Here is a 12611-nt window from a genome sequence, read left to right as displayed (position 1 = left end):
ACACTTATTGTTTTAAAATGCTTTCCCATAAAGACTTGTTCTCGTGAATTCCCTCTCAAAGATTTTATTTACTGTTTATTAGAGTAGTATATGACCGGCTCTTCTGTTAGATGTGGTCACTGATAACAGTGAAGCAGAGCTGAAGACTATAGAATTTATTTACTCTTAATTGAGAAGGACAACACATGAGAGACTTTGGGAGACTCAGTGATCCAAGGTGTCTGGAAATGTTTCATTGTCCTTCTTTGTGTAATTTAGACTTTGTGGTTATTTTTATTCAAGGGGGCAGTACTAGCAGCTGTGTCAAGCCACAAATTCAACTCCTTCTATGGTGACCCCCCTGAAGAGCTGCCAGACTTCTCTGAAGACCCCACCTCCTCAGGTATTTTAACAGAAAGTATATTTAGTGCAATCAACCTGTCTTAATTCTATACTGACTAGAGTACCAAGGACTTATTAATTTCTCATTATTTCATAACATTGCATATTAAGTAAACTTTTAAATATAGAAGCATAAATCATTTTGAGCCATAGTGGTGTTAGTGACTGGAGAAAATGAAGATAAAATCTCTGCACAGTTATAAGTTTCTACAGAAATTTCGACTTTTTTTTCTCATTTGATGTATGTACGTTTAATTAAAAATAGTGCTGTAACCTCACATTTCTCTTCATATTATTTGGGTGTAAAATACTATTGAAATCTTGTCTTGAATTCTTAAGCAGGAGCAAGGTTCTCATATCTATCTTATAGTTATTTAGAAAAAGAATCCAAAATGTACAAGAGTTTCTTGACCTCCTGTTTTAGAGAACAGCACGATTAAGATATCTCCTCTTTAAACCAGGATGGACAGTATTTCTGATACTATAACTCAGACCCCCAAATCTTCAGAGAGGGACAATACATGTATTTCAGGGACCTCCCAACATAGTTCAAAGGGGAAGATAATACCTTTGCTGTGCTGTGAGCATGTAGCTAAGCCTTGGGAAGGACAGTGATCTTACTGCAAGCAGTCCTTTTGTCCTCGGCCCGTATTTGGGAATTTAAATAATCTGGTATTCCCTCTACTAACACAGCCCTGTCATAGTTATGTATCTTAATTTTGATATAACATTACTCATAACACTTGCAATGCCAAAGTCTGGCTTGGTCTAGCTGATATAAAATTAGGATTTAGGATCAAGTTAAATGAATTTATAAGAAAAATCTAAGGCAAATAGGGCTCTTTTTTATTTTTCTAAACAACTAAATAGTACTGGCAGAATATTTTAGCTAAACACTGGCATTACTAGAACACATTTCAAGAACTAAATGACATGTGCAGAACTGCTGTGTGATAATTTTCTTTCCCAATATTTTAATAGTTGAGAAAATTACCTATTGACTTCATATGTGTTCCTTTTCTGCTCTTTCAATATGAGCAAGTAATTTTTGTAAATTATTTCAGTGTCATTAATATGGGAATTGGGGGCGGGTTTTTTTGGTTGAAATTCTTAAATTTTACTTTTTGGAGTTCAACTTTGAGTATTTAAATTAAAAGATTGCTTTGTCCTTAGAGATGAACACTGCTCATAATTTCTGTAGAAGTGAATGGGAATCTGAAATCATATTTTGCAAATGCATAATCTCAGCCTCATGGCTTAACTTCAGGGAGCCACCTTTTGAATAATTAATGTACTTGTAAGTAAGGATCCACATATTCTTTTAAAGAAGGAATAAATTGGGTTTACTTCACCCAGAATTACTTGCAGTGCTTTAATTTTTGTTTCCAGCTACTTCCCCCGTCTTGATAAAACAGATAGGCCACCAACATGATTGGCAGTGGCAACTTTCCTAATCTAAAAACTGCAGTTCCTCTTTCCAGTTTCAGTCTCGCGTCAACAGGGCATGTGTCTTCCTCATAGGATGATGTAATTGCAGATATCAGTATACAGCAAAGGTACACGTTCTATTTTTTCGGCTCATAGAATGCATTAACCCAATACACATGTAAATTCTACAGAATATCTGTGCTGAATCCATTGTTATCTTGTTTTCATCTCTGAAATAGCTGAAACAGTAGCTTGGATTTCTCAGAAAAGCAGAGTTACTCTCTAAAATAACATTGTTGATCTCACTAATGGGAGATTAGTGATCAGGAAACCATACTAAGTGGGTAGTTTTCATGATGTTTCCATGATTGATTACATTAGGTGATAAAATATTTAATATCTCAGAATAAACACTGAGGGTTGCAAGAAAAGATACTGGAACTTTCAGCTTCTGAAATTGCAAGATACAGAAGTCTATTATCTTTCCTCTTCAGAAGTTTTCAAATATTTCTAGCTTGTAAAGATAGGCTCTTGTGATGATTCTAAACTGAAATAGAAATTAGACATAAAACTGTTGAATTGCAGTATAAACTTGGCTGTCTTAAAGTTAAGTTTCCTTCCTAACATCTCATAATGTTATTCTAGATCATAAGCTCTAATGAGCATTTAATATTTTAAATGTTGCTGCCTATTTAATCTTCCCATAAAATTTCATGAAGCTTACCATTAAAATTAAATGATTTGTCAGAAATGGGCAAATGTGGAACTCCTACTGAGATAAAGATGCAGAAACATAAATGCTTATTAGGTTATGCAAATTGTACATCCTGTCCTCCTCCAGGTCTTTCTAAATACAGAAATGGAAAAATTCGGTTCTGTCTGTTTTTCCCAATTAGTCTAGAGGTGTTTTTCTTCAGGGTTCAGTGAATCTGGGATTGCAGGACCCTTTGAGCATCTTCCTAAATTACCAGAATAATAGCCTGGAATATGAAGGCACTATAGGCAGCAAGTCAGATGACTTTCTTAGATGCAGAATCACAAAGGATATTCTTGTTAAAGAGCTTTCCAATGAGGATTAGCAAATTGCATAAGTAAATTAAAAGGGAACAAACCCAGGTAAACTTCATTTAAAGTTAACCAGGTATTTTTTGGTACACATCTTCCTTTCATTCGTACAGAGCGTGTTTATAATTCTTGGTTTCCACACCTTGTTCTGGGTGATCTGTTTCCTTTTTCATCAGCGACTGTCATCTGAAAGACTTAACTTAATCCTGCTGTCATTCTGTTGGTAACATGGCAGAAGTCAGTCTTGCTAAATTTTGAGAGAGCATGATAAATATTTATTAAACTAAAATATTATTTTACTGCTGATAGGCTGTGTTCAGTAGCTCCTTCAGTAAAACCACTAAACAGCTCAAATGACAAGTGTCTTGCAAATGGTCTTGGCTAGAATGTAAAACGTTTGACTTCCAGGTTGCGTGTCTTCAAGACATTGTAAGATGTCAGTTTCCTGAGGCAGTGAATTATTTGGATATTTTAATATGCTGAAACAAATATAGATCAGAAGTTAGCAATCAGCAGCCCTAAAGGCTAAATCTGGCACATGAGAAAAATTGGCCCAGTAGAGACCATGAAATCAATGAGGTGCTAGAGAAACTCACAGGCAGTTTGTGCTCTGCTGCCCTTCCCCATCCAACTCTCTCCCCTCTCCCCCGCCCTCCCTGGCGCTCCTGTCACCTGATTGCACATTAGATCAAGACAGAGGATTTCCTCTGCTGCTGTCATATGCTGACCATTTGTCCTGTGATGGAGAGCATGGAGGTATAATTTTCAAGTGTTTTGATAACAATGCTGCAGGCTGAAGGATGAAGTTCACCGGTGTAAAGCTTTTCATTTTTCCTCCTTTTGCTTCTTCAGCTCCTCTGTTCAGCAGCAGCCTAAGAAAAGGCTGTGGAATTGTTTGACATTTTGACTTGGAAGCTGAATTCAGGAAGAGCATTTAGTTTACTTTGGAGTTTTAAGTAGATTTAGGATGTTTAGGTTTTTAGGCCAACGCTTGGAAAAGTCTGTAACTTGAAGAGGTTTTTTTATAACTTTTTATTTCCAGAAACCTTTTTGTAGCCACTTTTTCAGAACTACTGAGTCAGTGTTGGACTTCAGCTAGTGGATAGTCCATAGTCTGGAAAACTGCATAACTGGTTTTTAGATTAAAGCAAATCTTACCATTTAGTTAAAGGACTTCCCTCTATAATGCTTGTTTGAATTGCTTGGTTTGTAGTGCTCATATTCTGAAATGTGACTAACAGTTTCAGAGTAGCTTTTTGCTGCAAACAGTTCTAGATTCCTGTAAGGCATTTTATAATGTTGTGTTTCAGTTTAACCACAGAGAGAGTACAGCAGCATATTTTATAACCCACTGACTGACCAAACGTACTTATTTAGCCTGGGCTAACAGGTAGCTCTGTTGCAGTACTTCCTGAACATGTATGTGCTTTCTGAGCTCTGTGGTAATGGTGATAAGGTGGTGAATGTAGAAGCAGTGCTTTTGCATTGTGCAGAAAGAAGGCACTTCAAGACTACATCAGTGTTTCTAGCTTGTGTTCTCAAACTGCAAGACACAAATTTCATATGGCACTTTTATAAATGCATTTTGACATTTTGTCTCAGGATTGCTGTACGTAAATTGAAATTTTCATTCTTTTTTATCTTGTTAGACTCTATATTGGCATATCAAATGAGAAATTTGTAACAGTATGAGATCTTCATTTTCAAATTTGATAGTAATAATAATGGAAAAAATGCTTTCAGAGCGAAATCCAACAGCAGATGTACGGACAAGTTCTAACACAGTTTCCAACATAGATAGATCTAGCTTAACTCACAAATTAGTGAGTGGTTAGGTGGGATTTAGATTCCATGAAATATGGGTGATATAAGCCCATATCTTAAAAAGGTTCAGTCTCATTGACATGAAGAAGAAAAAGAAATATTGTTGTTGCGTTGCAAAAATTACCACTTACTTTTATAAATATTTGCAAAGGGTCTTGTGTAACACTCTGAGTGCTTGGGAAAAAAATTATATTCACCCTATAATTTACTGTTATTAATTCCTTATCTAGTATTACAGGTATAACTGACTATCAGTTTTGATATCATGAGTTTGAGTGTTTCCAGTACACCATTATTAACTTTCTGATTTTTCAGCCGTTTAATCTTTCTTCTGGTATATTTAAATACAGAAACTTTTAAGTATATAGAGTCACTGATAATTAAAATAAATAGTAAAGTGGTTGTATTTCTAAATGATTCTCATTATGGTTCTCACTGCAACTTTTGTAAACAAAAATATTTCAATACAATATTGCTAAATTCTGGTTAGTAAATATATTAATTAATATGACATTATGTTTCATTTGCAGTATGTCGAAATAGTTTGTCAGTTCACCTCTTACAATACTCTTACTTTAAATCATTTTTTTATCCATGAGATTTTAAAAATAGTTTAACCAATGTAGGAAAAGGTCTGGTATTATAGATACCTAACACTGTGTATGCATGTGACCTTCCCAGTGCCAAGTGTTTGTTTTCCTCCCATCCCAGTCTGCAAGTCCCATTTGCTTCACACATAGAAACCGTATTAGAAAAACTGGAGTGGGAAGGGGGTTCTTGTCAGTTTGTTTGTACTATATTGTGGCTAAACTGGTGTGCTAGGTTGCAGCTTTATAAATCGCTTGTTCTGAAATCTTCATACTGTTTGTTGTTTGTCCAAATGCTGCCTTCCTACTAGGACTTCTAGCAGCAGAAAGTAGGTATCCCTTTGTTTTCCTTTAAGGCATATCATTCAGCCATGGTGTGTGTCCTTGCATGTTTAAAAATCAGCATTCTTCCCTTCTCTTTGCTCTTTTCAGTTTTAATACTGCCTGTCCCAGAAAAATAGCCTGTATGGTTTTGACTAAATCTGTCTATAATTTTAAAAATATAATTAACCAGAGCTAATGTGATTTCCAGTGAAATCCGAAGATTCTAATTTAGGGGCAGTATTAAAATTACCTGGGTTTTTGGTTTCTAATATTCGCAACACAACTGAAATAAAATTTAATTTTCGTTAAATTAAGACAGGATAAAATGGTTTGGGTTTGCATTTTAGTTCCAAAATTAATGTTTTCATGGACTAATGGGGTTTGTTCTCCTAACACTAAAAATATACTGTAATATTAGTCATATATTATTTTTTTGCTATACCCTTGCATGAAATTTCTTGATCATTCTGTGTTGATGTGATACATGATATATGCATATGCATTGTGAATATGCATACACTTGATTTCGATAACTATCCAATATGTGTCTCCTTAATGAAGGAATGTTGTTGACATGTAGGGAGGAGGTTCTGCTGCAGGTTAGCTGTGCGCTTCGTGAGAAACTGAAAGTGCAAACACTTCTAAAACCTGCAGACTGTACTAGACAAAGAAGAAGGTGTGAAATCCTAGACCCCTTGATACATACCACAACTGTTTCAAAACCAACAAATGCAGCCTCTCAAAACGCAAGCTCTAAAAAGTGGGGTTTTTTCCTGCAACGTTTTGAGATTCATAGGCTAACAGTTCTTCTATCTTAGGTCAGGGTAGCAATACATGTGTCCATGTCTCTATTTCTGATCAAAGTCATGGATTTTTTGGTAGTTGCTGTTTGGTTCATTCTTTTGATCTTACAGGTTATGCGGGGTGTTATTCCTTGTCCTCCTGTTTCCCTGTCTCGGAACGCCTGTGCAGTAACATAAGAGTGAGAACTCAGTGGATTTTTGTATAAAAGTTTTGCAACAGTATTATTTTTATACAACTGTAGGGGAAAAAAGGGAACCTCATATAGATCCTCTGCCACTGATTTTTGGTTTTTGTTTGTGCATAGAGACTTTCTTCAGTAAGCTTACTGACTTATAGGATGTGCTGCCCTCATACTGGTCAGAAGAGGGTTTCCATATGTTTTTGCAATGAGGAAGAAAATATCTAAGGAAGTAATAGTGAAGGCCATTCATTTGTTAAAATATTTATTTGTTTAGTTTCATGTGAGTGTGCTAGTTGCAAGGTGCAGGTCTGGTCTGAAAAACAGCACATTCTTACTCTGTATTTCTTTACCACCACACTAGACTACCTTTTGTCATATTTGTGGCTAGTTTTACAGTGAGAGAGAACTGGGGAAAAGGATTGGCAAACTTTGTGTAAACTCCCGAGTATGGAAACAGGAGAAAGCCAGAGCCATGCATACACACAGTGCCCCTGTGCGTGCAGAATAAAACGAAAATTATGTTAAAAATCAAGCATCAGTTTCTGGGCCCTCGTCCTTCCGTCTTTCCCCTCTTCTCCCTTGCCCCCTCCTTTTTTTGTATTTCCATAAATAGCACTCTCCTTTGTGTTCTTGCTCGTTTTTGAGAACACTTTATCTCTTATTTTCTCTTTTTCTTTTTCCCCTTTCTTTACTCTTTTGCTCTTTCTCATAGCTTTTCTTTCCTGAACCTATTTCATTTGGTTTTCTTCTCTGTTACATGACTTTCTTTCCCCCCTCATATTCCATAGGTATTCTTACCTTCTTAATTTATTGTAAATCCCAATATGCTTCCATCACACCAATCGCCTTCTTTCCGCACTTTTACTATAGTTTCTGTAAACCTCCGTCTTTCTAGTTCTCTCCCTATACTTTTCCTGATTGTTTTATATATATAAAAATATATATAGTGTGTGTATATATATATTATTGTAGTCTTAATTGCTTCACAGTAGCGTTCAGAGAACTGGGTGCAAGTAGGAGCTTATTTGTAAATTTAGAGAGTGTCCAAACTTGGTTGTTTGGTTTCTGTCTAGGAAGCAAGATGTCATTAAACACTACATAGCTCAAATTAGAGGAGGATAGAGTCCTTACTTGCCTTTCATTTTAATTACAGTGTTGTGTATATATGTGAAACGTATCTCCCGCTCTATTTTAAACTGTTATAGGCTAATATATACACATGCTTTGGCTGTCATCTGTCCTTACAGGAATAGGTGCTCTGGAATATAGTGAACAGTGAAGAGCAACAAATTACTGTGTGAGGTCAGAGGCATCTCAACTCCAGTGATTCTTGCAGATGTGGTTTAAAGTGACGAAGAACATCTGATCCTATCCTCAGTTGGTTTTCTCTTAATCTAAGAAGTTACATCAGCACAAGTAGACGAAAGGTCCCATCTCTGTTAAGAGCTCTTTTCTCACCTTTAATGGAAACAGCATATGTTTAGTATTTTCTTTACAGGACCAAGAGGAAATAGGGGTGTTCTTTCTTACACATTTTTAACTCCTGTCCACTGCTACTAAGGCAAACCTGGCCTTGTATATAACGTGGGCAAAGTATTTTATGATTATGCTGATATTGAGCCTAGACTTTCACGTTTGGCTGAAGTGAACAGTTTAAATGTGCATGTAATTGTGATTTGAAAACCTCAGCTGACAAGACGCCCCATTATTTGCACAGCATTTTGATGTGGTGCTTAATTACCTAATATGCTAAACATTTTTAGGCCTTGTGTTTTTAGGGTGTTGTAATCAGATGCCAGCAAAGCACAACTACTGGAGGCACCGATTTATGCAGGTGTCGCTAAATAGGTTTTTTGAAGGTATAAGTGTTGCTGGAGTCTTAAAGTAGAAGCAAAGAATCTTTGTTTTATTTGTCATACATGAAAAATAAAAATAAAATCCATGAAACTTGCATCTCACGTTCCAGACTTGGTACAAATAATCTCAATTGTCACTTCACCAGATGTGCTCTATCAAAATCTCACAATATTTATAAGGGGTTTTTTTTGAAAATAACTGCACTTTATAACTATGCCCAAAGATTACATGCTTGGTTTTTTAGGAGATTGTATCTAGTGACTTCACTCAGTGATTCTACTATTTGATCTTTCTAACAATTTCTGATGTTTTTTTTTTTCTCCTGTCTTTGCTGTATGTGCTAGCCTCAGACCTCTTCATTAACAAAGTGCAATGTAAATCCTACCTTCTGAAATGCCTGTGCTTTGAGAGCTGGGATTGTTTTTTATTTTCATTTCCAGCAGCTGCACTCAAGAAGGCAGCCAAGCGATGAAATTGGGAGAAATTAGCTTGTGTTGACTGTAGATTGACTGGTATAAAGACTGAATTGTGATGTGTGGGGAATTGCAAATAGTAGCTAAGCTTTAGCTAGTCATTTAAAAACCACTGTAAAATCCTGAAGTCATCATTACTTGCCTATTTAAACAACAAAGAGAATGGCTGAAAAGCTGATCCAAGTTAATGTTGTTTATGAGAATGAACAGGATGAAACAGGTTGGTGTAGGGAACTTAATTTTTTTATACAATTCTGCAAATCTAGGGGGTTTAAATTTTGTCAGTGTCTCTTTCATAAAAATATGCTGTTATTTTAATGGTTGTTATAAGGTCTTCTGCAGAGTCGTTTCCCAAAATACTAATTGCAGGAGACTTGTGAAAAGGTCAGAGTTTTATAGTTTTGTATTTAAACAAGGTCAGGCTTCCTCCAGGAAGTTTTCATTCCTCAGAAGAGGGTTTATGACTGACCAAGACTTAAATGGGCATTTGTAATCTTCAGTGTTAAAAAAAAAAAAATAAAACAAAGAATTCTTTTGCCCTTTCTCAGAATGTGCTTGCAGTCAGAATGTCATCTTCATGCTTTGCAGCAAGATCTAAGTCTTCTCACCTGAACAACCTTTTAGTCATACAGTGCCACAGATCATTGCTGCATGAAAAGAAGCCAGTAATTCTCTGAACTACCTACTGCATAAGACAGGAAGTCGTTGTACCTGCCTTGTTTGCTTAGCCTAAGAAAAGCAAACTTTTGGGGTGTTTTATAGTGGAGACATATTTCTACTGGAGAATATATGGACAATTCTTGGATTTCTTTAATGATATTTTATTCTCTTCTTTTCTGAGGAGAAGTAAGGAACTCCTAATTACCTCTGAAGTTTGGTTTCTCTAGCCAAACCACCTGTTCCAGATTAGAATAGCTAGATACGGGGTTGTAATAACAGCACTATTTTGCCAAAGCTTTGTCTACTTGCAGCTTGATGCACTGGTGTCCATACATCAAGTGGTATTAAGGGCACTGTATGAGAACTACAAAGACTCTAGAGACAGAATTCAGCTGTAAGAGAGAACTATTTCTGAATGGCCATCTTCAGAAATGAGGTAATACAACCTGCAGGAAATACCTGTGATAACTTTTACTACAGACCGGGTGAAGAAATAGTGCCAAGTTATTGCCTTATAAAGCAACTATGACAAATAATAGATGTGCTTCAGTAAGTAGAAAGCTACTCAGTTCATCTCCATCTTCTTACAAGCAATTTGATAAGAAAAGGTGGTGTGCGTGACCTGGAATATCACCACTCATTTGCACACTGAGAACATATATGCAATTACAGCAGGATCCACAGTTAACTACAATCTTCTCCCAGAACCAGAGATTAAATCCTATTTCTAGAGGATACAAGCTTTAGTTATAAATATCCAATGCTTTTACACTTTCCTCAAAACCTAGAAGTTTAGTTTAAATATGATAGAATATGAATCTTTTTAGGGACAGGTGTGCTGTAAAGGTTGGTTAATATTATTTTATGTGCTCTCTTTTATCTGAATGTATAACTCTTCTGAAAGGTACTCTTGGGCTTTTAACTAGATGTCTGTAACAGAGAGAGTTTAGGTGTTCACAAAAATGCCTGTAGGGTTGTTCTGTCACTTTTTTTGCAATAACATGCTGTTGACATATTGCTATAATATTATGCCATTTTCTCATTCAGGTGCATGTTATTTGTAAATGCATGAAAGACATGGCAGTAGATACAGCATAAGATCATAGGTAAAAAAAAAACAAGGTAGAACTGTGATTTTGAGTGATTAGCAAAGTCACTGTCAGAACTTCACATCACATTTGTTAAGGATATTCTTGGAAACTTTCTTTTATAGCTGTCTATTCAGTGCAACCAATGGACAGGAGGAAAAAGTCCTAATGAGCAAAGTTTAGTGTTTTGGAATTCCCAGATATTCAAAAGGTTGTTGAGATGCAAATATTAAAAATTAGTAACTTAATTTCTATTTGAAAGACCTCAAAGTATTCCACAAAATAAAATTCCCTAAGTAAATAATACTGTCAAAAAAAATAATGTGGTGGTCCAGAGCATTCAGTGTTTCACAAGAATTTAGCACTGCAGACAACTTTGAACAGACTTCTCATTGGTTCTGGTTTTGGCTCATGCTTCAGTGGTTATGAGCAACATTGAGCAGTATCAGAGACTTAGGATATCCAAGCCTATGAAGCAAATCTTCTCTTGAGTTTTCCTTAAAATAAACACTCCATGTACACAGAAAGGGCTTTGAACCCAGAAAGCAAAAATTTGTTATAAAATAATTAAACTCTGACGGTGACAGGAATAGAAATAAGAAAATTTAGCAAATTTCCTTCTGCCGAAGGCATCCTGGAAAGTCAAGCACTTTCCTTCAGGCTTGAAGATCTCTAAGTTCATCAGCCTTTGACATACTGAAAATGTTAAAAGAAACTCAGTGCAATCCCTTTCAGGTCTCTAGGTAATGTTTTTCTTCCATGCCTTTGAGGCTTAGCTGTGATCTCTCCACACTCTTACCAGCAGATTCCTGGTCCCTGTATGTTCTCAGGTTTCCTGCTGTGTCTGCCAGTGTGGAAGTTGTGGTGCAGGCAGAGGAATATGGGCAGTTCTTTTCAGCCGACTGTGCTTACTCATTATCAAAGACAGAGCAGTTTTTTTCCCTTCTTCAGTGCACCTGACCCCATATACAGCAACTACGATAATGCTAAGCATCAGTTTTATTTGCTGATCATCCACCACTTTTTTAAAGGAATATAAATTAATACATGAGTTGGAAATAAGTAGTCAGGCACATTTAATGGGAGAGGACTAAGAAGTCTTGTTGCTCCTGAGCCATGAGTTGTGAGGGGAACACTGTGGTTCTTAACCTTGATGTACAAGGAACTGTGAGGAGAATCCTAGGTTGAGATTTGTACTAAATGCGATGCAAGAGTTTCTAGACTTGTACCTTATTTGTCCTTCTAAGTCATGAGGTCACAACTCTTGTATAGGAGTTTTTGTGTATTTTGTTATGTTTCTTCCAGTTTTTCAAAGAAATAACTGAATTCACCTTGTTTATGTGGTGAAGAGGGGCTTGGGTTTTTTTGTTTGTTTTTATTACATTCTGAAAATGCGAGAGATTACAAAAGGGCTTGATTAAGGAAAGCTGTTAAGAATTGTTCATACAGCGAAGACTGGAATTTCAAGAAATATAGCAATTTTTTAGATATTATCTATCTTGACAAAAGGACACTGGCAAATCAATAAGTAAACAGAATAAACATATTAAGGAGAAATCACTGAAATGCAGATTGTATAGAATTCTGTATCCAGAATTAAGAATTTATTTATGAACATGCATTCATCAGTTCACTGTCTGACACCAGCATTTTCACAGACTAACACTGAATATGGTACCATCTTTCCACATCTTTATGCCACTGTGGACACACCTGAAGACATGGGTACTGGGTGTTTAGATAAGCTAAAGTTAGCATTCTAGTAATGCAAACAAGTGGCAGTCACCACTGATGTCTGATTGTTAAAACAAGTTGATCAAGAAGGAACTAATATGGACTGGTTTACTATGGGTTTGTATTGTGTTTCTGTATCCTCCCTGCTGTGAGTTCAACTCTCCTCGTGGACTTCCACCTTCCATAATGCCTTCTGTTTCTGCTT

General features: G+C 36.1%; 1 protein-coding gene across 2 annotated transcripts in view; it reads left to right on the top strand.

Annotated features, from left to right (window-relative positions):
- Positions 1 to 12611, top strand: part of CASK (calcium/calmodulin dependent serine protein kinase) — a 217267-nt gene that overhangs the window by 134020 nt on the left and 70636 nt on the right. For both annotated transcript variants that reach the window (XM_065637084.1, XM_065637073.1), the window contains exon 10: positions 283 to 382. In XM_065637084.1, the coding sequence (XP_065493156.1) occupies positions 283 to 382 (100 nt within the window). The remainder of the gene's footprint in view (positions 1 to 282; positions 383 to 12611) is intronic.

This window comes from Caloenas nicobarica, chromosome 1, assembly GCF_036013445.1.
Source record: "Caloenas nicobarica isolate bCalNic1 chromosome 1, bCalNic1.hap1, whole genome shotgun sequence".
Classification (NCBI taxonomy): domain Eukaryota; kingdom Metazoa; phylum Chordata; class Aves; order Columbiformes; family Columbidae; genus Caloenas; species Caloenas nicobarica.
The sequence above is the reverse complement of the archived record's forward strand: the minus strand, read 5'-3'. Positions and strand labels throughout refer to the sequence as shown.